At 52.0% G+C, this 23,560-nt stretch overlaps 1 protein-coding gene across 3 annotated transcripts in view; it reads right to left on the bottom strand.

The window, feature by feature from the left end:
- HRH2 (histamine receptor H2) overlaps positions 1–23,560 on the bottom strand; it is an 89,144-nt gene that overhangs the window by 59,963 nt on the left and 5,621 nt on the right. For 2 of the 3 annotated variants that reach the window (XM_027607162.1, XM_027607160.2), the window contains exon 2: positions 5,668–7,241. In XM_027607162.1, coding sequence (XP_027462963.1) covers positions 5,668–6,743 — 1,076 coding nt within the window. In that variant the 5' untranslated portion in view covers positions 6,744–7,241. Of the gene's footprint in view, positions 1–5,667; positions 7,242–11,521; positions 11,625–23,560 lie in introns of those variants that run through there. The other variant, XM_027607161.2, reaches the window with a different exon arrangement.

Genomic DNA, 23,560 nt, shown 5'->3' on the forward strand with positions numbered 1-23,560 from the left:
TGAGTTGCTCCAGGCACCTTTGCACAAAGCACCGTAAAGGCTGTCAAGAAATGTTGGAATCAGTGTGCCAAAAGGTTAGACTACTTTAGAACCCAGATGATACAGGGAAACAAATTTGGGCTCTTAGCTAGGCAAGCTATGGGAAACTTCCTGCCGGAGCAACACGCCTTCTTAGGAAGAGTGTGTGCATGGCTCATGGGGCTCTTTCACTCCTGTGGGTACTGCAGCTTCATCTGCTGAGGCTGGGCTTGGAGCAGCAGATGAAGTCAGCCCCGCACTCTCCTGAACCCCCAACCTCTGGCCAAACCATGACATGCTGTGGAGGCCTAATGGACAGCATCGGGTTGTCAGGAACTGTGAACTCCCCCCCTCCCCCCACTCAGAAGCTCACTTTCTGTGTCCTTGGCACAAGTGACCTCACTCTCTGGGCTGGTGTGTAACACAGCCAGGGGGAGGGGCCAGGTTACTGTTCGGGGCCTCTTCCCTCTCCAAGACTGATTCAGAGCGTGTGGTTGGGTTCTATTGTGAGGCCTGCCCTGACACCACTATTTGGAGGGAGGCCCATTGTGATGTCCAAATTAGAAAGGGGAACCAGGGATTTCTGAGCTCCCATTTGTTCCTGCAACTTCCCTCACTGAGTTTTGGTTTCCTGATCTCTGAAGTGGAGGCAGTATTATTTACCTCTTAGGGCTCTTGGGGAACTAAAACTAGATATTCACTCATGCATGCCACCATGCCCCTGACCCAGCCCCATCCAACAATATTACTGTGCCTATCCTAGTAGGGATACAGCAGTGAACAACACAGGCATGGGCCTGCCCTTGGGGAGCGTACCCTTGGGGGTGCAGACCTGAAACACAGAGAATGCCTCAAGAGGAATAAGACAGTTTGGGCTGAGGCCAGGGGGCGTGGAGGACAAGGTCTGGGAGGTCAGGATAAGAACTTGGGAGCATCAGGAGGGACGGCGCATAGTCCCACTTCCACGTGGAAACCCGCTCTCTGGCTGCAGAAGGAGAGCAGATAGGAGGGGTCGGGTGGACAGCTGCCACGGGACCTCTGAGGAGAAAGCTGGCTGGAGGGGTGGGGGCCCCTTGGCTCCCTTTGCACCTCTTCTCCCAGGGTCTTTCCTGATCTCTGGCTCCAGCCTCCAGGCGCTCTGCAGGAATGCGGAAATGCCATGCCCACGAGCGACTGCTGATACTCCAGGTGCTTATGAATATTATCTCCCCGCCCTGGGAGATTACCCAGAGCAAGCCAGTGTGTGGAAAAGGGACCCAAGAGCCCTGGGCAGGGGTCCAAAGTACTGGGTCTGTCACCAGCCCCTCCTGAGCTTGCATTGCGCCTCAGATAAGTCACTTGCTTCCCAGTGATCTTAGTTCCCTCATCTGGTATCAATGGGACTAGCACTGAGTCTGGACTAAATTCAAGTCCAGACAGTGTTTTACTGTAGAAAGACCCCAAACTTTAGGGTCAGACAGGCTCAGACTGGAATCCTTACTTGGATTTGAGGCTATGTGGTCTGATGCTGACCACTTTGCTTCTGGAAGCCTGCAGCTGGCTGGGGGCCCACACTTTGAGAAGCACTGCCCTAGAATAACATCCCTCAGGGAGGACAGCCTCTGATCTGCTCACTTCTATGCCCCAAGCAGGGCTGGGCTTATAGCAAATCCTTGCTGGGGGCCTGGGGATCCTGGGCTCGGAGTGGTCTGTTTTGGCTGTGACTGAAGTGGGTGGAGGGCGGGTGTGGGTCAGGGGATGTTGGCAAGAAACAGATCAGAAGGAGGGTAGGGCTTCTAATGCCAGGCAAGGCGTTGGGACTTGGGGTCGCTGAACACAGTCCCCAGAGATGTCCACATCCTCACTGCTGGAATCTGAGCACGTTACCTTCTGTGGCAAAAAAAAGGACTTAATCATATCTATAATTAAGTTAAGGAATGTGGGATGGGGCGATGATCCTGGATTATCCTGGTGGTCCCTAAATATAGTCACAAGAGCCCTTCTAAGAGAGTGGCAGGAGATTTGGCTACAGATGGGGGAAGGAGTTGTGACAAAGGAAGCAAGAGGGGAAAGACGTGAGAAAGGGCTCATGAGCCAAGGGGAGCAGGTGGCCCCCGGAAAAGGCAAGGAGAAGGCACGGAAAGAGAGTCTCCTCTGAAATCTCCAGGAGCAACCAGCCCTGCCAGCACCTTGGTCTCAGACTCCCGACCTCCCAAACTGTAAGGGAATCCATCTGCCTTGTTTTTGGCCACCGAATATTACAGCAGCCCTAGGAAATGAATGCAGGCCGATATCCAGCAGGAGCGGTGGAGGTCACTGGGGAGGGCACATGGCCAGAGAGGTGACAAGGGCCACTCTCTCCAGGAGTCTCCCCTTGGCTGGCGCCACCATGCCCCTGACCCAGCTCCACCCTGCCCCAAGGGCAGGCTCAGTTAGGCCCTTCAGAATTCTCCACTCAGAGCGACACCTCCACGCCGCCCCGCCCCTCCTGCCCCAGCAGGGATAAGGGCCTTCGGTCAGGTCAAGGCTGATTTTTGTCCCCAGACGGAAAGCAGAAAGGACATGTTATCAGTCATCAGGGAAGCCGGGAGCCAACCTCATGGAGGGCCACATGAGGCCCTGATGCCCTGGCAGTCTCAGTGGGAAAATCAACCTCTGGCTGTTCGTGGCCTCCTTCACCCCCGACCCAGGCCCCCACCAGTCCAACTGGTTCACCATCCTCCTCTGCCCAACCCCTCTGCTCACTGTTTCTGGGTCTTGGAGGACAGAGCATGGCCACGGCCGCACAGGACACGTGCTCTGAAGGCCCTGGCTTCGTGGCTGCTGTGTGTGACCCAGGCAGGCCCAACCTCTCAGCTGGCCTCAGCCTCATAGCCGCCCTCCCGCCCCCCGCCACATGGTGGCCGTGAAGATCGGAAGAAAAGGTGGGCGTTCATGGTCCACAGTGTGCCCTGCACCCAGAGGACAGCCAATCAGGGGGGCTGCTATTTCTGTTGTTGCTTGGAACGTGGCTTTGGCTGACTCACTAGCTTATGTCCCTTGGGTAATTTATTTATCTTTTCTGAGCCTCAGTTTTCCCATCTGTGAAGTGGAGCTTAAACAAGCATAGGGTCGTGGGGAAAGTGAAATGAGGTCATAAGTCCAAAGGGTCCAGTACCACCCTGGATGAATAAGGTCTTTTCCTGTCTGCATTTAAGGCTCAGCTTGGAGGTCTGCTCCCTGGGATGGGCTCCCTGGGCCATGCACCACCTCCTCTGGGCGCCCAGCACACTGGGTTTCAGTCATTGGCATGTGCTGCACTGAGCTGCTGCCCATCTACTCTTCAACTAGACCATGAGTAATGACAGGTGGCGAGACCTGGGGTGGGGGGCTTGCTTTATCTCCCTTCGCACCCTTAGCACCCAGCCCAAGGGTGGGGATAGGATGCCCACAGAATGATTATACATGGAAACAATGGCCAACGTGTACAGCGGGCACCCAGTGGGTGCCCAAGGAGCGTCAGCTGTTGTTGCTAAGTGCTTATTGAATACACTTCTCTATGGATTAGGGGTGAAAGCAGCCTCTTCACCAGGGGGTCACACCGGTAAGAGCAGCGGAAAGTGGCATGCATGACTAGACTGAATGGTGTCAACAGCCTTCTACCGGGTCTGCTCTCTGTGCTTTGTTCTTTGTTTGCTTCGTGATCTAACTTAGCTTTGTGCTCGAGGCTGCTTCCTGAATGGGGGAGGGAATGGGGAAGGACATGGTCAGAGGGGGCCTTACCCATCAGGGCCGGATGTGGAAGGCTCCAGATCTCCATTTTGGAGAGACATTGCTCGGTGGTTTGGAGGATGGATTTGAGAGGGAGAGTCTCAAGGTTAGGAGCTGGAGGCAGGAGCAATGAGGCTTGTTCCAGAAGGCTGGCAGTGGAGGGGTGGAGGGCCCGGGACCCAAGTCTATGGCAGGACACTCCACACCTGGCTGCTGCAAGGACCAGAGGGGACATGAGGCCCAGGGGTCTGGCTGGGCAATTTTGCTCCCACAACGCTCCACAGGGACCAGAACCGAGAAGGTGTGGGGCTGCGGCATTCGCCCAAGCTTTTCTCGAGTCTGATGCTCAATTATTGAGAGGAGACAAGTGTCCCAGCCTGTTCACATCTCTTGACTCACATGGGCATCAGGCAACCCTGGGAGGTGAGCAGGGCAGGCTGCATGAGGACAGACCCCACCCGCTATGAGATGAGGAAACAGAAGCCCAAGAGGGGCAGGGACTTGCTCACACCAAGGAGGGAGGGAGAACAGAGCTGAGAGCGGGACTATGCAGTTGACTTTCCATGCCTGTGCATCAGAACAAATGCCCAAAATGTCATTTCTGCATCCTGGGGACTCAGCACAGTTCCCAGCATGTGGTGGGAAGTTGATAAAGGTTTGCAAATGAATGGACAGACGGACGGATGAACAGATGGATGGATGGGTGGGTGGGTAGGTGGGTGCGTCGGTCACACAGACCTGCACTCTGGGAGGCAAAGCCATGGTCTGTGGGAAGAGTAAGGAAAGCAACATTTGTTGAGCACTTTCACGTGCCAGGCGTTCTACCAGCGCCCTTTCACTCAGCCCTCTCCTCAGCTAGAGTGCCCGTAGACCGATCAATGTATTCTCCATGCTGTGGGTGAGCTTCCTCAGCGCCACTCAGGTTTCTAGTGGGGTTTCCCTCAATACCCGGCATTGCCTTTGCCATCAGAGCATGTATCTACATCTCATTCCAATCCTGTTTATTTTTTCAGCCTGGATACCTCTTGGGGGTAGAATCCTGGGGCATCTTCTCTCTCGCATCTCCTGTACCCCAAACATCCAATGCTCTCCAAGCCTATCTTTTTTTTAATAGCCTCTTAGATTTTGCTCTATTCCTTTCTCCTCTCTCATGGGCCAGTGCACATGCCCCTTCACCAATGGTCCCATCTCATTCTGCTGGTCCACGTCTTTCCGGGAACCAAAGCTCTCTTTCCAAAGCACAGAGCTGCCTGGCTTCCCTCCATCCTTGCTTCTAATCCTTCCATCTTCCCCTGAGACCAATGGTACAAGGTCTAAGCCCCTAGCCTGACCTGCAAGGCTCTGCCTTCTCGATTTGGCCAGTCCTCTTTCTCCTCTGACCCGAGCACCCCTAGCATAAGAGCGGGTGCATCATAAGGGCTCAATGAACGTGGACCAAGCTGGGTTTGCGGTTACTCCCCGGGTGGCGGCATCAGTGCCTGGCCATTTGAGGGCTGTCCTGGAAAGCTTGGGTGAACACCTCACATGACTAACCAAATGGCAGAGTTGGGCCTTGAACTTGGGATTCCCGATTGTAAGGACAACGTAGCTAGAATAAAGGGCCCACAAGTTCTGGAGTCAGAGATCTCTGTCCAGGTCCCAGCTGTGTGGCCCTGGTCACGTGCTCTGAGATTTAATGTGGTCCTTTAAAAATGGAAGTCAAAGCGTCTACCTCGGGAAGCCGTTGGGAGGATGGAACAACATGAGGTTGCAAAGTGCTCATGAAGACTTCCCAGCACAGAATGTTCGACCAGCACCTGGGGAACGGCCGCTACCTTCACGGTCGCCATTACTGGGACCCCCTCCCCGGGGCGCTTGTCTCGCACACACACACACACACACACACACACACACACACACACACACATTCAGGGCAGTTACCTGTCTGAGGCTCCCCTCGGGGCTGTGACCTCTGTCCCACTCCACACCTGCAGCTTCAGGGGCTTCTCTTCCTGCCGCATGGGTTCTCGGCTTTGGTTCCTGGCCAGCTGAGAGCTGCCAGCCCTCCGAGGAGTCTCCTGGGCACTGTGGCTGGCAGGCCCACAGCGGAAGAGCTGCTGGTATGCCGTGCGGAAGTCTCTGTTCAGTGTGGCGTACAGGATAGGGTTCAGGGCCGAGTTGGCATAGCCCAGCCACAGAACAACGGCTTCAATGGCCTCATTGATGTCATCATCCCCTACCAGCCCCCGGTAAACAAACACGGTAAAGTAGGGGAACCAGCAGATGATGAAGGCTCCCATCACGGCGGCCAGTGTCACTGTGGCTTTGTGCTCCCCAATGGTAGCCGCCTTCCAGGAGCCCATGTGATGGATCCTCTTGGCCTGATCCCGGGCAATCTTAAAGATGCGGTAGTAGGTGATGCACATGACCAGCAGCGGTAGGTAGAAGGTGACCAGCCCATCCACCAAGCCGTACACCAAGTTGACCTGCACTTTGCACTTGGGGATGGTGTGATTGAAACTGCTGTTCTTACTCCCACTGTTCCACCCCAGATGGATAGACAGGAAGGACAGGGTGATGGAGATGACCCAAATTAAGACAAGGGAGACAGCCACCCGGACTGGGGTGACCAGCACGGGGTAGCGCAGGGGGTCCGTGACAGCGCAGTACCGGTCGAGGCTGATCATGAAGAGGTTGAGGATGGAGGCCGTGCAGAGCATCACATCCAAGCTGGTATAGATGTTGCAGAAGACCTTGCCGAAGCTCCACTTGCAGGATAGCTGGTAGAAGGCCGAGAAGGGCAGCACCAGGAGGCCGAGGAGCAGATCGGTGATAGCCAAAGACACAATGAAGCAGTTGGTCAGACTGCGGAGTCGGCGGGTCAGGCCCACAGCCAGGCAGACCACCACGTTGCCAGCAATGGTGATGAGGATGAGGACGGTGAGGACCACGCTGACAGTGATCTTGCATGGGGGAGAGTCCAGACAAAAGGAAGAGGCTGTGCCGTTAGGTCCCATCCTGGGACCCTATAGCTCTGTCCTCTGCCGGCGGGCCCTGGCCACTTCTTGCCCAGCTTCCCAGTGTGTCAATTATATCAACCACTGGGCTCTAGGCTCCCAATGGAGCCAAAAGAAAATGTCCAAACATGGGGAGGTGACAATGACTGCCCAGTACCGTTTTCCTAGAAATAAATAAAGCAGTCTTCTGGGAGATATCGGGCATGAGTATGAATGAAGAAGAGCAAAAGGAGAAAGCTCCTCGTTCAGATTCCAGTCCTCAAATCACCCCCTGCTGAGCCAGCTTCCTCCAGCGACTGGAGCAGGTCTCTACTCTCCAGGTTTTGCATAGAGACTGAGGCACTGGAGCATGTGTCTGGAGGTGGCTTTGGTTTTATTCGGGAGTGATCATGTGGAGTTGTGGCCACATCCTTCTCCATAGCTGGTGGAGGCTCCCACCCATGTGATGGGGGTCAGGGACTGCTGCATCTGCCTCTTAGGACCACTGGCGAACAGGAGCTGAAAATGCAAGCACCCAGTGTTGAACACTTTGAAATCAGACCAAGAGCATGACCGATGTGAGATGAATCCTTCTAGACCTTGAGCTTCCTGGGAGACACCAGGAGGCACAGGGTCAATCTGGATGCCTCTCTTTAGGAGGGACGGAGGCAACCAGCATGCACAGCGGGAGGAGGAATGGAGGCAGGATGCAAGGGGCTGGACCACTGTGCCATCCTGTGAGATACCGTTGGAAGGGTGGGACTATTTATACAGGAGAAAGAAAGGACTAGACACAGACTCTAAACACCACAAGAATAGGGGCTGTGTCTGCTTGTTCACTGCCGGTTCCTGGTGCCTGACCCCACAGGTAGGCATTAAGCATCTGATGGATAAGTGATCAAATGAGTGAATAAGTGAGCAAATGTAATGGCTTTGCTCTGATAAGGCACTGAGAACAGTGTCTGACACTGTTGGTTTCACAAAATGTCATCGTACCATAAAGCAGGAGCTGACCAACTTTCTCAGCAGAGAGCCAGGTAGTAAGTGCTTTCTGCTTTGCATCCCCCAAGGTCTCTGCTGGAATGACTCAACTCTGTCCCTGTAGCCCGAAAGCACCTACACGGACGACGTGCAAATGAATGAGTGTGTCTGGGCTCTCATGAGACTTTACTATGGGTACTGGAATTTGAATTTCACATAGCTTTCACGTGTCACAAAATAGGATTCTTTTTTGGTTTTTTCCAACTCTTTAAAACTATTTCCAAACGCTTTAAAAATGTAAAAGCTATTCTTAGCTCATGGGCTGCGCAAAACCAGGCAGAGGGCCAGATTGAGTCTGCTGTCATAGTCTGCCAGTGGCTCGCCCTGCCCACACCTGCTCCAAACATCGCTCTCAACCTTTCTTTTCTTATTTGGCGGCACATGTGGTCGGTCAGCCGGCGCAGAACTGACTCAGTCTCTCCGATGGCTGCCTAGCAGCCCACGGGGTGGCTGGCCACGGTTGATCCTATTATGCCTTCATCACGAGTATTTTGGTGGTTTCCAGCTCCTTCCTCCCTCCCATCTTCCTACCTTCCTTCCACCTGTCCCAATGCAAACCTCACTTCAACAGAAAGGCTGCACACACAGTATGTCTTGGTTAAACCCCAGAGATCCCCTCCTACTGGTGATATTCTGTGATTCCAATCGATGAAAGACAAGCGAAGGCCCTGCCGATTCCCTTTCACGCCAGCCGATCCTGGTTTTCCAGAGAGCAGCTAGCAGGCAATCTACTGGGATCTGAGAGCCTGTAGAAATCAGGATGACTGTGGAATCCCTCTCAGAAGCAAGCTAATCGCCACGTGACATGAATTAAGCCTCTCCTAGGCTTTGGCCTGGAGCGGTTTTGCAACCTGAATATGAGAAGCATCATTTAATCGTAACCACTGTGTTGGTGCAGGGATCACGGCGCCTGGTCACCTTCTGCCGCTCCAGCTGGTTCAGCCGCTGGGCTTTGCGAGCCGGGCCTCTGGGTATTATTTTTAGAAGATCTTTTCATTACATAAATAACACAAGCAGCATGGTTCTCACTGGTACATTTAATTAACTGTGGAGGAGATAGCAGCAAGGCTATCTTTTTTGAGACTCCCTATTTCTGATAACAATTTTTTTTTTCCCTGAGTTTCTTAACAGCCCGGTGTAGGTATTTTGGCCCTGGACCAATGTTTTAGTTAATGTTTGGGGTTTTCAAATCTGAACGAGGCAGCCTCTCATATAATTTGAAATTCATCCTCCCCTCCCTTCTTCCTTCCTTCTCTTCCATCCCTCTGTTCTTTTCGGCCAGTATTTCTTTCAGACCTTACAATGTGGCCAACGCTGTTCTAGGTGCTGGGGGCACAATGATGAACAGAGCAGTGGTGGTCCCTTTTTTCATGGAGTTTCAAAGAAGAATCACTTCTGTCGTGTTTCTCTTTTACAGCCCAGGTCCCAGAGTTTCTGGTGACCTTCCGTGAAGGCGGGAGCTTTCGAATGGAGCTTCATCCACCCTGTAGCCTGTGGGTAGAGTGACTGCCCCAGAGGCCACAGCACCACAAGATCACTGTCACTGTTTTCATCATCCCAGACAACATAAAAACACTTTCTCGAACTTTCCTTTCAAATTTCCAAAGCAATGACAAGCTTATTACAGTAAACCCAGTATCCTGAGGGATACAGAAGAGGCTGACTGTGTGGTCACATGTCCAGGCCCTCCTGCCTGGAAGGTGACTGCTGCTGACAGTTTGGTGTGATGGGGGCTTTCCCTGCTTTCCCTGTGCTTCTCTGTGTACACACAGGCACACACGCTCTCCACATTACCAAGCAGCTCAGTTTCCCTAATTCCTTTATTGTATAAGGACACCCCTCTCAGTCACTTAGGCCTCACTCCCTCTTTTGAGAACCTACTCTGTGGCAATACGGCCTCTGTCGGGCTAAATGTATGAAGGACGTCTGTGACAGCAGGTTTGCAAGCAGCAAAAAGCAGGAACCCACCAGTGTCCAGCAGCAGGGGATGGCTTGAGAGATCATGGTGCATCCTTACTGTAGGATCGCCCTGGGCATGCTGAGATAGCATATTAAATGAAACATCATCTCATCCTCACAATAACCCACGAGTGAGGGAAATCACTGCTCTATCTAGTGGCTGGAAGAGTGAGGCTCAGAGAGGCCCAGTGATGTCACAGGCCGAATAAGTGGTCAGAGAGTCTGGATTCACACTCAGCTCACACTCCTTCAGCCATCCTTAATGCCTGTGCTCGGATCAGACTTCAACCCATCCTTCCAGCTGGGTCTCACCAAACACTTCTGTACTTGTCCTCTAACTTCACCATTCAGTTAACCCGGCTTTTCCCCCAGACGCATCACACCCTCTCACTCTTTGCCTTTGCTGTCTCCCTCAGCCTGCAGCCCTGCTCTTCCCTCTGTTCACTTCGACTACTCTCCTTTCAAGGCCCTGCTCAAACACCTCCATCTCCCTGGAGCCTTCCTGAATGCCTGGAGGCAGAAGCATTCTTCCCTGTACTTTGCACCGAGTTATACTTTGGCACCTGCTGCCTTGCAGTGTTAATATGGCTCCGTGTTTGCCCTCCCCACAGGGCCTGGATCTTGCCTACCTCTCTCCACCCCCCATCCACCCATCCACCCATCCACCCACGCATCCACCCATCCATCTAGCCAGCCATCCATCCATACAGCCAGCCAACATTTTCTGTTGTCTATATAACAGGAGAAGTACAGGGTACCTGGAGTGTGTGTGTGTGTGTGTGTGTGTGTGTGTGTGTGTGGTTTCCCCACCTTGGAAATATACGGGTACTCCCCTTGGGATCCAATGGGTCTGGTTAGTATCTGAATGGATATGTGAAAATGGGCCTATTTTCCCCAGCATTTTATGGTGAACGTTTTCACACACAAAAAGTTGAAAAACAACAAAATATACAATAGATCTTATCCAACTGTCCGTGAAGATTAGATAATTGACTGTTCACCTCTCATTCTGTGTGAAAATCACCTGAAATTCATTAAAAGCCTTCAGCTACTTCCTCCCCCCATCCCGTAGGCTAACCACCGATGTCACAGCTGCACATGTCCCGCTGTTTCCTCTTCTCATCTTTGTCTTAATAGCCTTTCAAAAGGCACCTTCTGGAGAATTGGCTCAGGGTTGCAGTACTCCCCGCTGCCCCCTGGGGAAGCTTCTGACCTTTACCTGCGTTATCACCTAGTAGATGCAGCCATAACAAAGAGCAGGGGCCAGCTCAGAGTCTGCTCATTGCGTGCCTCTGTGAGGCCATGCTGGCCAATTAGCTCTCAAGAGCAGCCCTGGCCCAGCGTGATAAGTGCACTCACTGCACTCTCTGATGGGTTTTAAACCTGCCGTGCTGGGCTCTGTGCGGGGGAGGTCTGATCCGTTTTCCATTGCTAGCTTTGGTTGGTCTCTAAGTTTAGATCCTTGACGTGGCACTCAAGGTTCTTTGTGACCCGGTTCTGTCTCCTCTCTTTCGTCTCAGCTCCTGCCTGCCATGTGCACTTTCGTGTCCTAGGACAGCACTTTGAGAAACACGGCACAGGTGACATTTCATTCCTCTGGTTTTGAAAGTGCCAGGCCCATTCTGACTCTGTGCCTTCACATATGCTGTTCCTCCTGCCTGGAATGCCCCTCCTCCTTTCTCTTGGCTGGCGAGCCATCATTCTTCTTGTAAGACCTGGCCTCCTCTGCTATCTCAGCCGGGAAGGCTTCCAGAGGTACTCACTCCATCCCCTCACTTCTACTTCCCACTTGCACCCACCTTTGGCACAGGCTTGGGGTTTCTGGGGCGCGCTGGGTAGAATCCTGGGTTTTCGGTGCTCCAGGAAAACTCTCCTCCTTGAGGGGTCCTTGGTGATTCACCATCAGATTGTGTCTCCCCAGGAACGGAGTTGTGGTGGCTGGGATCCAGAATGTTATTTCCCTCCTCACTTCTCCCATGCAGCACAAAGAACACAGGGGCTTGGGGGGTCGAGGGTCGCCCCACCAGCACAGGCGCAGCCCAGAGGCAAACCCAGGTCTGCCTCGTGCCTCAACTTCCCTCTCACTAGTCTTCATAGACAAAATCCCAGAAGAAATGCTACTGGTGGTAGATTCTGTTCGCTAACTAGAAGGGTGAGGCCTTCTAGAAAAGCCACTAGTCTAGGGGCTCAGGCCTCCTCCCTTTCAAATTTTATCAAACTGAGTCGAGCACTTTCTTTTCCCTTTTCCCTGGGAAGTGAAATGAAGTTCCCCTTTCAAGGTTTAAGAAACTAAGCTCCAGCCACAGGGAGCTTAGGCTCAGCCAGTCTGTCGGAACTGAAATGACCTTTGTCTTCCCCGGGGTCCTTTCTTCCCACTTACAGATAGATGCCGGCCAAGGTGCAGCTCCACTTAGGAAAGGCTGACTGCCTGCAAGCAGCCCGCAGTTTGGGGGGATCAGTTAAGGCTTGTGTGATTGTGTTTCTCCCTGGGCCTGACAGATGAGTCTGGTTTTCCAAGCAATAATTTACACTAGGAAAAGAAAACGGGATTCATCAGACAACACCTGTGTGCCAGGTACCTCCTGGGTGATCCAGCAGGAAGTCCTGTGAAGGAGGTGATTTGATCCTTATTCTGCAAACCTCGGCATGCAGAGAAATGAAGGGGAGCCCCAGGGGCTGAAAGCAAGGAATCTGGACAGGTCTGGGCTCTAATTCCAGTGCTACCACTTAATAGCTTTGTGAGCCTGGGCACTTTACTGCCACCTCCCTGAGCCTTAGTTTCCTCATTTGTAAAATTTGTAAGATAAATACGCCCTCCCTCACTTGGTGGATGTGAAAATGCAGAGTAAGGGTCTGGCACATGGCAGGTTCTCCCCAAATGTTATCTGTATTATTGTCTAAAGCTGTCCAGCTAGGAAATAACATTCATGAGCACTCCATATATTTATTGAGTGCCTTTCAGGCGCAGACACTGCGCTGGGCTCTTGGAACACAACAGTGAGCATGACAGACACATCTAGAAGCTTCTGGTACAGTGGGGGAGACAAACATTAAGTAACTCACTGTAGAATTGCTCATTTAATTACAGTTGTATTAAGAGTTCTATATATAAATGGGAAGTATAGGGAGCCAAAGATTATATAATGGGGGGGGGGGGCGCTGACCTGGTCCAGGTGTTACTAAAGGCTTCTCAAGGAAGGGATATGTGAGTTGAGACATCGGTACAGATGGAAACTCAATGACAATGGGGGACAAACAGGTTCCAGAAAGAGGGAAGAGCTCACACAAAAGCTCCACCAGGAGGGAGATGGTGGATTTTAACCCTAGAGCCATGGGAAGCCTCAGGGGTAGAGGGGGAGTGTGAGCGAAGGGCAATGTGACTGGAGGGAGGAAGGAGCCCCCTGCCCTGCTGTCCACACCAGGTGGGCTGTGGCAGTGGGTGTAGGCCTGAGCTGGGCCCTGCTGACCACCTCCTGTAATCACCATAAGTTATGAGACAGAAGTCACTGGGTCCTGGAAAGGCAGTTCCTTGTCTTTATGAGCCATAATTTCTTTGAACCTACCCCTTATAATTGGCCATTGCAAACGTCCTAGGTACCTGGTGAGGAGGGCATTAGAAAGTAGACCCAGCAACAGACCCTCAGGAACTCTGTCCTTGTCAGGAGTCCCAAAGGGGCCCGAGAAGCAGGAGTTCTGTCAGCAGGGCAACTTTCATTCCTTAAGGAGGGAAGACAAGTCTTTGCAAGCTCCAGAGTGGCCATACCCCCATGGGGTGCTGAGCAAACGTAACCGAGGCTCAGCCAGTCTGTTGGAACTGAAACGACCTTGGTCTTCCCCCGGGGTCCTTTCTTCCCACTTACAGATAGATGCCGGCCAAGGTGCAGCTCCACTTAGGAAAGGCTGACTGCCTGTTATGCGCTAGGAGCTCTGAGGCTCCTAGTTACCATCAGCCAGGAGCCCGGTGCAAGCTGTGAGGCCGGGGATATAAACCAAGCGGACAGGGCGGTTCAGACACAGCCAAGGGATGGCTAACAGCGGCTGCAGTGGGGACAACGAAGGGCTGTGGGAACTTGGAGGAATGAGGTAGGACTCTGCGGCTGGTGGCAGGTGCGTGCACACACGCTTTACTGAGCCTGAAAAACCCCGTGGATGTTGCGAACACTCAGACTCCTGACCCAGCAGTTGAGTTTCTAGGAATTTGTCCTGTGACTCCCCACAGCACTGACTGTGTTAGCGAAAGCTAGAAATGGTGTAAAAGTGCAGAGCAATGAAAAAATGAAAGCAAAGCAATGAAGCCATCAAAAAGACTGAGTAGGTTGTCTGGGCCCATGTGGGTTGGTCTCCAAACATGTGCTGAGTAGGATAGGAAAAGGGGAAATGCGTGTGTGTACCCACGCATCCACGCGTGACTGCTCAGGAAGGGTACTGGGACTTGCCAAAAGGGGGCTGTTTCCTCTGGGGACCTGGGGGTTGAGCCATGGGTGGGAGAAATACTTTTTTGTTTAAGATTCATTTATTTTAGAGAGAAGGAGTGAGAGAGTGAGCATGAGCAGGAGGGGGAAAGAGAGAGAGAGGGACAGAGAATCTCATGCAGACTCCCCGCTGAGCACAGAGCTCGATGTGGGGCTTGATCTCAGGACCCCGAGATCATGACCTGAGCTGAAACTAAGAGTCGGATGCTCAACTGACTGAGCCACCCAGGCGCCCCATGAGAATTCTTTTACTATATGCCTTTTGAATCTTTTTACCTTGGGTATGTATCACCGATTCAAAGCCTAACAGCCACACAGTTTGACAGGTGGACAAGGGAAGGGCAGAGATTTCCTGGCAGAGGGATGGAAGCTGGGTGATCAGATCACACCTAGGAGCAGGACCAGCCATGTGGTTGGTCAGGGCTCCAGGCCAGGGCTGGCACTTGGTCTGCTCAGCCCAGGAGCCCCTTATCAGAAATCCTCCACTCCAAGTTCATTGCCCTCAGGCACCATCCTCTCCCCACAATCACTGCACAGGTTTGGGGGTCAGACTGGTCATGCCATGCCCCTCCAACGCTTTCCTGCTGTTCGCATAAAGATGACCATGCCTGCCATACCCTGCAGGATCTGGCCTCCACCAACCTCTCTGGCTGATTCTCCAGGGGAAGTTGGAGCTGGGGATGGAGTGCTAAAGAGTTTGGACTTAGCAGTCAGAGAAAGACAAATACCATATGATTTCATTCATGTGTGGAATTTAAGAAACAAAACAGCGGAACATAGGGAAAGATAAAATAAGACGAAAACAGGGAGGGAGGCAAACCATAGGAGACTCTTAACTCTAGGGAGCAAAGCGAGGGTTGCTGGAGGGGAGGGGGGTGGGGGGTCAGGGTCACTGGGTGATGGGCATTAAGGAGGGCACATGATGTAAAGAGCACTGGGTGTTGCATGCAACTGATGAATCACTGAATTCTACCTCTGAAACCAATAATGCAGTATATGTTAATTGAATTGAATTTACATAAAAAATTTTTTTAAAAAAGAGTTTGGACTTAGTTCTGAAGGCAATAGAATGCCACTGAAGCTTCAATCACCAGGCCCAAGATTACCCAGGAAACTGGTCGCAGATCTGGGAACACGCTCTCCGGATCCCAGTCAGCCAACCACCAGTGAGGACACTCTTATTACTGGTTAGTATGTATACAACTCTTACTTCACAACGGGCCTGGGGCTTTCTCTCTAAACATCATCTCCTTTACACTTTACCACAACATGCTGAGGCAAGAAATCTCTTCTGCATTTTACAAATGCAGGAACCAAGTCTCAGACAGGTTCAGGAACTTGCCCAAAGTCTCAACACCGTTAAGTGGAAAAGTCAGGATTTGAATCCAGGTCTGTCAGACTCCGGAGTCTGTACTGGGCCACTGCCTATTTATCTTTTCCTGTGGAGAAAGAAATGACTGTTTGGGCTTTTCAAAGAGACGGTGTGATTGGGCATCTGCAACACGAAACACTTCCTTCTTCGCAATAGCATTAATGCTAGTCTTTTATCCTTGTGGTTGTAGACTTCTAACCCCTTCCCGGCAGTGGGCTGGACTTTTGGTCAAAGAAGCCCTGTTGCCAGGAAAAGGCTTTTGGTCGAGGCTGTTCTTTAGAGAGAAAGGTCCCAGATCCCAGTCATCTGAGCTTTGGTCCCACCTTTCATTTCCTCCTGGGGCCCAAAGCCAGGGATTGTGTTTGCTTCTGTCCTCAAGTGTGTCTTGTTCCAAGCGTTGCAGCCCCCTTGGTGGGGCCCCTCTGCACAGGCTGAGAAGTGAACAGATCTGAAGGTTGTCTGGGACTTGGGGCCGCTTGGCCCAGGTTGGGGAGAGCCCCACCGACTCCTTAGCCCAGAGTGGGGAGGTGGGATCAAAGTGGACATTCTATTATGATGAATGCTATCACCTTGGCATCGCACTGAGGGGGACATGAGGTCCACACACGGGACCACAAGCCTGGACACTGATCACTTCTATTTGCTGAGCACCTACAGATAGTTTACCATCTCTGTGAGGCCAAGATTATTATTATTGGTGTTCGACGGATGGTGAAACTCAGGTTCAGAGAGGTTAAGGTCACTTTGCAAGTGCGCACAGCTAGTAAAGAGGCCGGCAGGGCTTGGAACCAGGCCTGGCTCCATAGTCTCTGAGTGTCCAAGACATGCATCTGGTCTAGCTCATTCCCTGACTGTTTGTGTGACCAGTTCTCATTGAGGTGTCTTCTTATCAGTGAGAGACCCCACGCTGTTTGCCTGGCCTCTGCTAATGGTTGATGTGGGAACCTGAAGCCACATCTGGTGACAACAAATTCCCTTAGTTATTGTTTGTCTGAGAAAGTCTTTATTTCTCCTTCATTTTTCGTTTCAATTAAGGTGAAGATCACATAACAGAGAGTTAACTATTTCAAAGTGTATAATTCAGTAGCAATGCAGTACATTCATGATGTTGTCGTTCCAAAACACGTTCATCACCCCACAGAGAAACTCCACACTCATTAAGCAGTCAGTCCCCATCCCCTCTTGTCCTGGTCCCTTCCAACTACCAACCTGCTATCTGGCTCTTTGGATTTGCCTATTCTAGATATTGTGGGCACAAAGGGCGTGTAAAATTGGGACGTGTGGGGCTGGGGGAGACCTCTGATTCTCTTTTCCACTCCCTGGCTCCCTTTCATCCACCTAGATGCTCAGCTAAATACTTAGGCATCACCCTTGACCCCCAACCTACCAGCAAGCCCGAGGACTCTGAAATGTGTCTCTAGGATGTGGCTACTTTCCTTGGCCTCTGCCACCATCCTGGGGTTAGTCTAAGACAGCGTCATCTCCTGCCTGGACTTTTGTGACCGCTCTCCACTGGCCTCCCTTCTCTCTTGCCAGTGCTGTTCCATGACGCCTCCCCTTGGCCCACAAGACCCCATGGGCTCTGTGCCCTACCTCGCTGGTCCCCTACATTACGCCCGAGGCCTCAGTGGGCACCCGGCTATCCTGACCTCGCTCCAGTGCCGTGGGCATGCCCCTCGCTCCTACTTGGGGCTCTGCTTGTGGTGCGCTGCTGATGCTGCTGACCTGCACATTCCAATCTTGGCACAAACGTCCATGTCACAGAGGGGCCCCCCTTGACCCCCCGAAGCAGCTTTCTTCACCACTATCATATCCCTCCATTCCAATTCCCACAGATTTTTTTTTTTCCTCCTGGAATTTTTCTTGCTTTCCCTACTTGTTCCCTATTTCTCTCTCCCCACTGGAATGTGGGTGCCATGAGGGCCAGGATCCACTCTGTCCTGTTCCCTGACAGGCACTTAGTGAGGGCTCAATTAATACTGACTAGGTAGACTAAATGCATGTTGAAAACAACCATCATAACAATATAATATCCCATTTACTGGGTACTTTGAAGGTGCCAAGCGATGTTCTAAGTACCTCATATACTTTATCCCATTTTATCTCTGCAACAACCCTATTTTGTGGATTCCATTATTCATTTCCATCTTCTAGATAAGGAAATTGAGGTTTATGGTATTTGATGACTTGGCCAAAGTCCACGGCCAGCAGTGGCTTGGCAAGTGTGGGAAAGGCCTGGAGAAGAGCGAGTTGGACTGGGCCAAATGAAAATTCTGTCTTGGTTCTTCCGAGGGAGGTGAGACCCGGATTGCCAATGTTTGCAGGGGGGCCCAAATCTCTGCCGTCCAGGGGGCAGGGGTGGGGTGGAGAGGGCACGGGGTTGGCAATTTGGACCCTGAGTTTGAGTTCCTGGTATGACCCTGACTAGCTGTGTTACCTCCATCAAGTTCCACACCCTCAGTTTCCTCAGCAGACAAGTGAGGAGATGGACTTAGAATATCTCAAAGGTTTCTTCCAACAACTTTATGTATGCATGTATGTGTAGAGGGGGTGGGCAGGATAGAATCATAACCTCCCAAAATAACAACATAGGCATGTTCTGGGTGGAAACTACATTCAGTGGTCACCCCGTGGCCAAGAAGCCCTTCTACGGCATCCCTGAAAGGTCGTCGGCCCCAATCACCTTGCGTACCTCCAACGATGGGGGACTTACTCTCTCAGAAATGATTTGCCAGCCAGTCACTGCCATTTAAAGACATTATAGAGCCCTACACACTCTTTGTTTTGGAGGCATACCCCACTGCATAATAAATGCGTTGTAATAAATGCATATTCCAAAGAAAAGAGAATGTGTACTTAGCTATTTAGTATAATGAGCTGTCACTGACCAGCTGTCATAGTGACACAATTGTAGAAGGCCAATTAAACATTTATTACTTGCAATTTTGTGGTTTTCTTTTTGTATTTTAGATCTGGTGTGTGTGTGTGTGTGTGTGTGTGTGTGTGTGTGTGTGTGCCTGTAGGAGTTTGCAGACATCTTTTGTAGGTTCCTTAAAGCTCTGAAGACCCATAGAACAAAGTCCCCTTTTCCAGGCAGCTTGACAGAGCTCCTTGTTCTCCTGAGTTTTTGCTTCTTTCTGAGCAAGCAGCCCTTGGGCCCTCCAACTGGACTCCTCGCCACCATCACTGCCACCACCACCCTGCCCATCCCTGCTGCCATCGGCGGCCTGGCCGCCCTCATCTCCATCCCTGCATCACCTCCCCCTACCTCCAGCCACCACCCCGGGAGCCAGGCACAGGAGCTGCCCCCGCCAACTTGGGATCTCCCTCCGTCTCTGTTCTTCTTTCCCCCAGCCTCACTCCAGGTTTTGCCCTTCCGACAAGGTATACTTGCTCCTCCAGGCGACAGTCTTGCCCCCGGCCGGGTCACCTTAACGACGGCGGCAGTGAACAGCTAGCATTTGCCGGGAACATTCACACACACTGGCTATCTTACATAATCCTCTCTGTCCTCTCCCACTTTCCATGGCCCCTCCACGTGCCCATGCCCTCATTTCGGGTCCTGCAGGAGAACGCTGTGGAGCAGTCGGGGAGGTCACTCTGACCCCATTTTGCAAATGCGGCACAGAGAGGCCAACTGCCTAGGCGAGGTCACACAGTTGGTCAGAGGCAAGCAGAGCCGTCTCTGTCTCTCATTCCCCACAGCTTACCCTGTCCCCCACCTCCTGTGTTTCCTTTTTTTTTTTAAGATTTTATTTATTTGAGAGAGACAGAGATAGTGAGAGAGAGCACAAGCGGGGAGCAGAGGGAGAAGCAGGCTTCCCGCTGAGCAGGGAGCCCCATGCAGGGCTCGATCCCAGGACCCCGGGACCATGACCTGAGCCCAAGGCAGACGCTTAACCGACTGAGCCACCCAGGCGCCCCACCTCCTGTATTTCTTAAACCTCATTCACTCACGCACCACCTCCAGGGTTCTTGCCAAACCCACAAAATACCAGTCCTGTTTTTTTTACTTACTATTTTTCTTTAAAGCGATTGAATTTATTGCAAATGGAATTGTTTTATCATTGCAATAACCAGTAGGATCACTTTCCTTCAAATAGGTCACCCTGAAAAATAATGTGGCGATTAACCAATGTTACATTCCATGTGGCTACTACCGCACAAAGAGCCAGCCTTGTCCTTCCCAGAAAGGCAGACCGGCCTGCGCGGGGAGGTGTTTAAGATGGACTGGCACCAAGCTGATACTTCCCCTTGGACACAGAGAGGAAGGTCTGAAGAACTGAAGAGAATCCTCTCTCTGTAGGATTGGCTGCGTGCCGACATCTGTGCCGCTGACCACCCAAGTCCACCTCGGGACCGCAGGGTGGGCTGCCTGCCCCACCCTTGAGGAAACATCTGGCTCACGCAGGAAGCCACCACTGGGCAGCGGAAAGGAGCCAGGAACCTCTCCGAGGCTCGGTTTTCCCATCTGTACGTGGGCATGATACCGCAGCGTGCAGTGCTGGGAAGGTGAGGTGTGATACAAAGGGATGGCTAGAAGCGAGGTGGCACCCTAGCAAGTGTCACCCCCTTCCTTCCCCACGGCCATTCCCTGCTCTTCTCCCAGAGACACTGCACTTGGAGTCCTGCCTTTTCTGGGAGAGAAGGCACCCCAGCTGGCCAGATGGGGAGAAGAAATGAGCCATTGCAAGTACATGCAATAAATTCAATCGCTTTAAAGTCTCCTCCTTCCTTTAACTCTCCATATTCTCACACCTCAGTGCCTTTGCACATCCTGATCCCTGGGTCGGGATCACCCTCTCCTGCTGCCTCTACCATCCACCCCTCAGGCAGCTGGACAGTGCCACACCTCCACGGGGACGGTGTGGGTGCAGGGGCAGCTCCTGGGGAGCCCGGGGCAGCCTGCCAGGCCAGAGGGGACGGTGTTTCAGTTAGCAGGCTTCTCCCGGACTGCCCCTCAGCCCACCGTCATCTCAGCCTCCAGACCCCAGTGAAACAGAGTTCCCCCCCAGCAGCTGCAGTGCCTTCTAATTCCAGCTCCGCTACTTACCCTGAGGCGATTCTGGCCAGGAGACTCGGCTGGGAGCCCCGACTTCCCTTCCTGTGAAATGGGGATAATAACCCCAACCACACAAGGGTTGCCGAGAGGCTTGCGAGCTTAAGAGCGAGGCATTTCTAGAACTAGCTCCCCCACTGCTTCTCTCCGCAGCCGCTGCAAGCAATGGTGTGGTGTCTCTGCCTCAGATGCCTCAACAGGCAGAATGGAAATGATGAGCTGTTGCCAGGAAGAAACGGGTGAAGGTGTGCAAAGCCCCAGTAGTCGGTGTTCAGTGGGTGTGAGCCCTCTACGTGATGCACAAGCACGCAGCACAATGGTTGACCCAGAGCCCGTCTTCCTCCGGCTCCCCACTGGGCTCTGTCCTGCCCTGTCCCTTCTCCTTCCGTGACCTCAGCGTGTCCCCTTTCTTAGCTACAATCCCCCGGCAGCACCCTCAGCTCCGAGCCCCTGCCCTGGGGAGCCAACCCATCTGCAGTGTCTGACCTAGATGCCAGGCTTCCCGGAGATGTCCACTCAGCCCAATCCAGATACAGAACAAACTGCAGGTTTCACTGTGTTGTTTACGGCAGGTGAACACTAGAAATGACTTTTAGGTGTTTCAAACTAGAAGACTGGTGGAGACATTATGTCATAATGGAATCCTGATAGCTATTACTATCGTGCTCTGGAAACTACGAAATAACAAGGGCAAATGTTTATCTCTAAGTAATAAAATAGCAAGATTGAAATTGTATCTAGGAGATGATTATAATTAAGAACTCCTCCCTTGTTAACCTACAGGAGAGAAAAACAACTAACATTTATGTCTAGAAGGGCAGACTGGATGGGAAAAGTGGTTTTCTTTGGATGGTGGTATGATGACTTATTACTGTCTTCTTCCAAATTTCCTTCCAACTTTTCTACATTGAGGATTAATTCTATAGTGACTAAAAAGAACACAAAGATGCAGAATTGTGTATACTGTACTCTTCTTATGTCAAAAACATGCATATATATGTGTGTGTATATATTTATATAGTGCATATGTTTTTGCATAAAGAAAATTTGGAAGGATACATCACAACAAACAGAAGTGACCCCCTCTTTTGGGCAGGGGACTGGGCAGATGCGGGCCAGGGTGGAGTGAGGGTCTCCCTGTGCACCTTTGTATACTGTACTTCTGACCACATGAATATTTTCTCTAATCAGAAAGTGAAAAGAAAAAGAAAACATAACTATCGAATAAACCTTTAGCAAAGGCAGTATTTTCCCAAATGGGCTGTGTGGACATTTGTTAAAGTTGTTACTTAAAAAAAAAACGAATTTGTGCTGGAAGTACAGGGTCTTAATGGTGCACTTGACAGAGCCCATCAGTATGTGCTGGGACTGAGAGAGGCTGGGGACTGCAGGGCTCCTAACAAGCCAAATAAGGTCCCAGAGCCCACCCCCACCCTGCCTTATTTTTCCATGGAGCCTACCTGAAGAATGATGCTCCCAGGACCAGTTTAGGGAGCACAGGGTAAGGGAAAGCTAGGAGGCTGGTCGTGCCTCCCTGAGCCAGGTGGGCTGTGTGTGAACTGTCTATACTCGCTATGAGACTGCAGGGGTGTGGGCATGGTGACCCAGAAAGAGGATGCATGCCCTGGCCAGAGGGGTGGTCGCTGTGGTCACTATGGGCCTAATGCCGCCAGACTGCCGCATTCTCCAAGAGAAGTTGGAAATCCGGATTTTAAATGAAATCTTCTGGCTATAAAATAAAATATCCAAGCTTTTCAGTGCAATCTCTCTCTCTCTCTCTCTCTCTCTCTCTCTCTCTTTCTAATATCTTATGGTTCCCTGCAAAAGTCCTCCACCAGCTGTGGGCTAGGAGCTCGGTGCGTTGCTGGTGTTCTCAGAAAGCCAGGTCAGCCCCGAAGATTTTTTCCCTTTTCTAGCCACCCACCCTCTTTCATGATTGCTTTGAGAATTTTGCCCCAGATCAGCATCAAACTCATTGGCCAATTGCCCAGGGGAGCTTACCTTCCTCCTGGTTGAAAATTGCGCTGACATCCATCTATCTCTGCCCCGGGAGTGTGGGAAGGAGTCCGGGAGAGGCTGACTAACCCTAGCAACCAGCACTCTCGTGGGGAGTGAACGCTCTGCGTCAGGCAGTGACAGTCAGTGGTGCTGCTCTGGGCTCTAACAGCCCTCTGATGCCAGTATCTCTGCCCCTCCTGCCCTCTTCAGCCTCAGTTTCCTTTCTTCTCCTGCCATCACACCCTCTGTGCACCGGCCTGCCAGAAAGTCTCCTCCTTCCTTTAACTCTCCATATTCTCACACCTCAGTGCCTTTGCACATCCTGATCCCTGGGTCGGGATCACCCTCTCCTGCTGCCTCTACCATCCACCCCTCAGGCAGCTGGACAGTGCCACACTCAAATGGCAGCTCCTTGTGCCTTCTCTGTTGTAGCCAGCACCCCAAGAGGCTGGCATCCACTGTTCCTGGGCTGTTCATTATTTAGATTCCCCTTTCTCCTTCAACCCACACCCCTCTCACGTGCTTTCACCTCCCAAACAGCTTTTAAATTGGTCCCCTTCTCTCCCGCTGCAGTGTTCCAACCTTTATCCCAGCTCACCTGGATGAGGGCAGGGCTGTCTGGACTATTCCAGGTCTCGGCTCTATCGTCAGCCCCACCTGTCTCCACTTTATCTGGGGGAAAGGACATTTTAGAAAACACAATCTGGTCACCTCTATCCCCTGCCTGAAATCCTTGTGTCGCTCCCCAGCCTCCAGGACAAAGGCCAGAGTCTGCAGTTTGGCATTGTGGGATCCATTGCGGGATCCAGCTCTGTCGACTCCTCTGTTACCTCCTTCCGCTGCCCCTCACGCTTCCCGCAAAACCTAGCTGTCCTGTGTGCCCTGAGCACGCCAGAGGTTCTGTGGCTCTGCGTCTTTGTACACCTCTTTCTCCATG

Source organism: Zalophus californianus, chromosome 5 (assembly GCF_009762305.2).
Source record: "Zalophus californianus isolate mZalCal1 chromosome 5, mZalCal1.pri.v2, whole genome shotgun sequence".
Lineage (NCBI taxonomy): Eukaryota > Metazoa > Chordata > Mammalia > Carnivora > Otariidae > Zalophus > Zalophus californianus.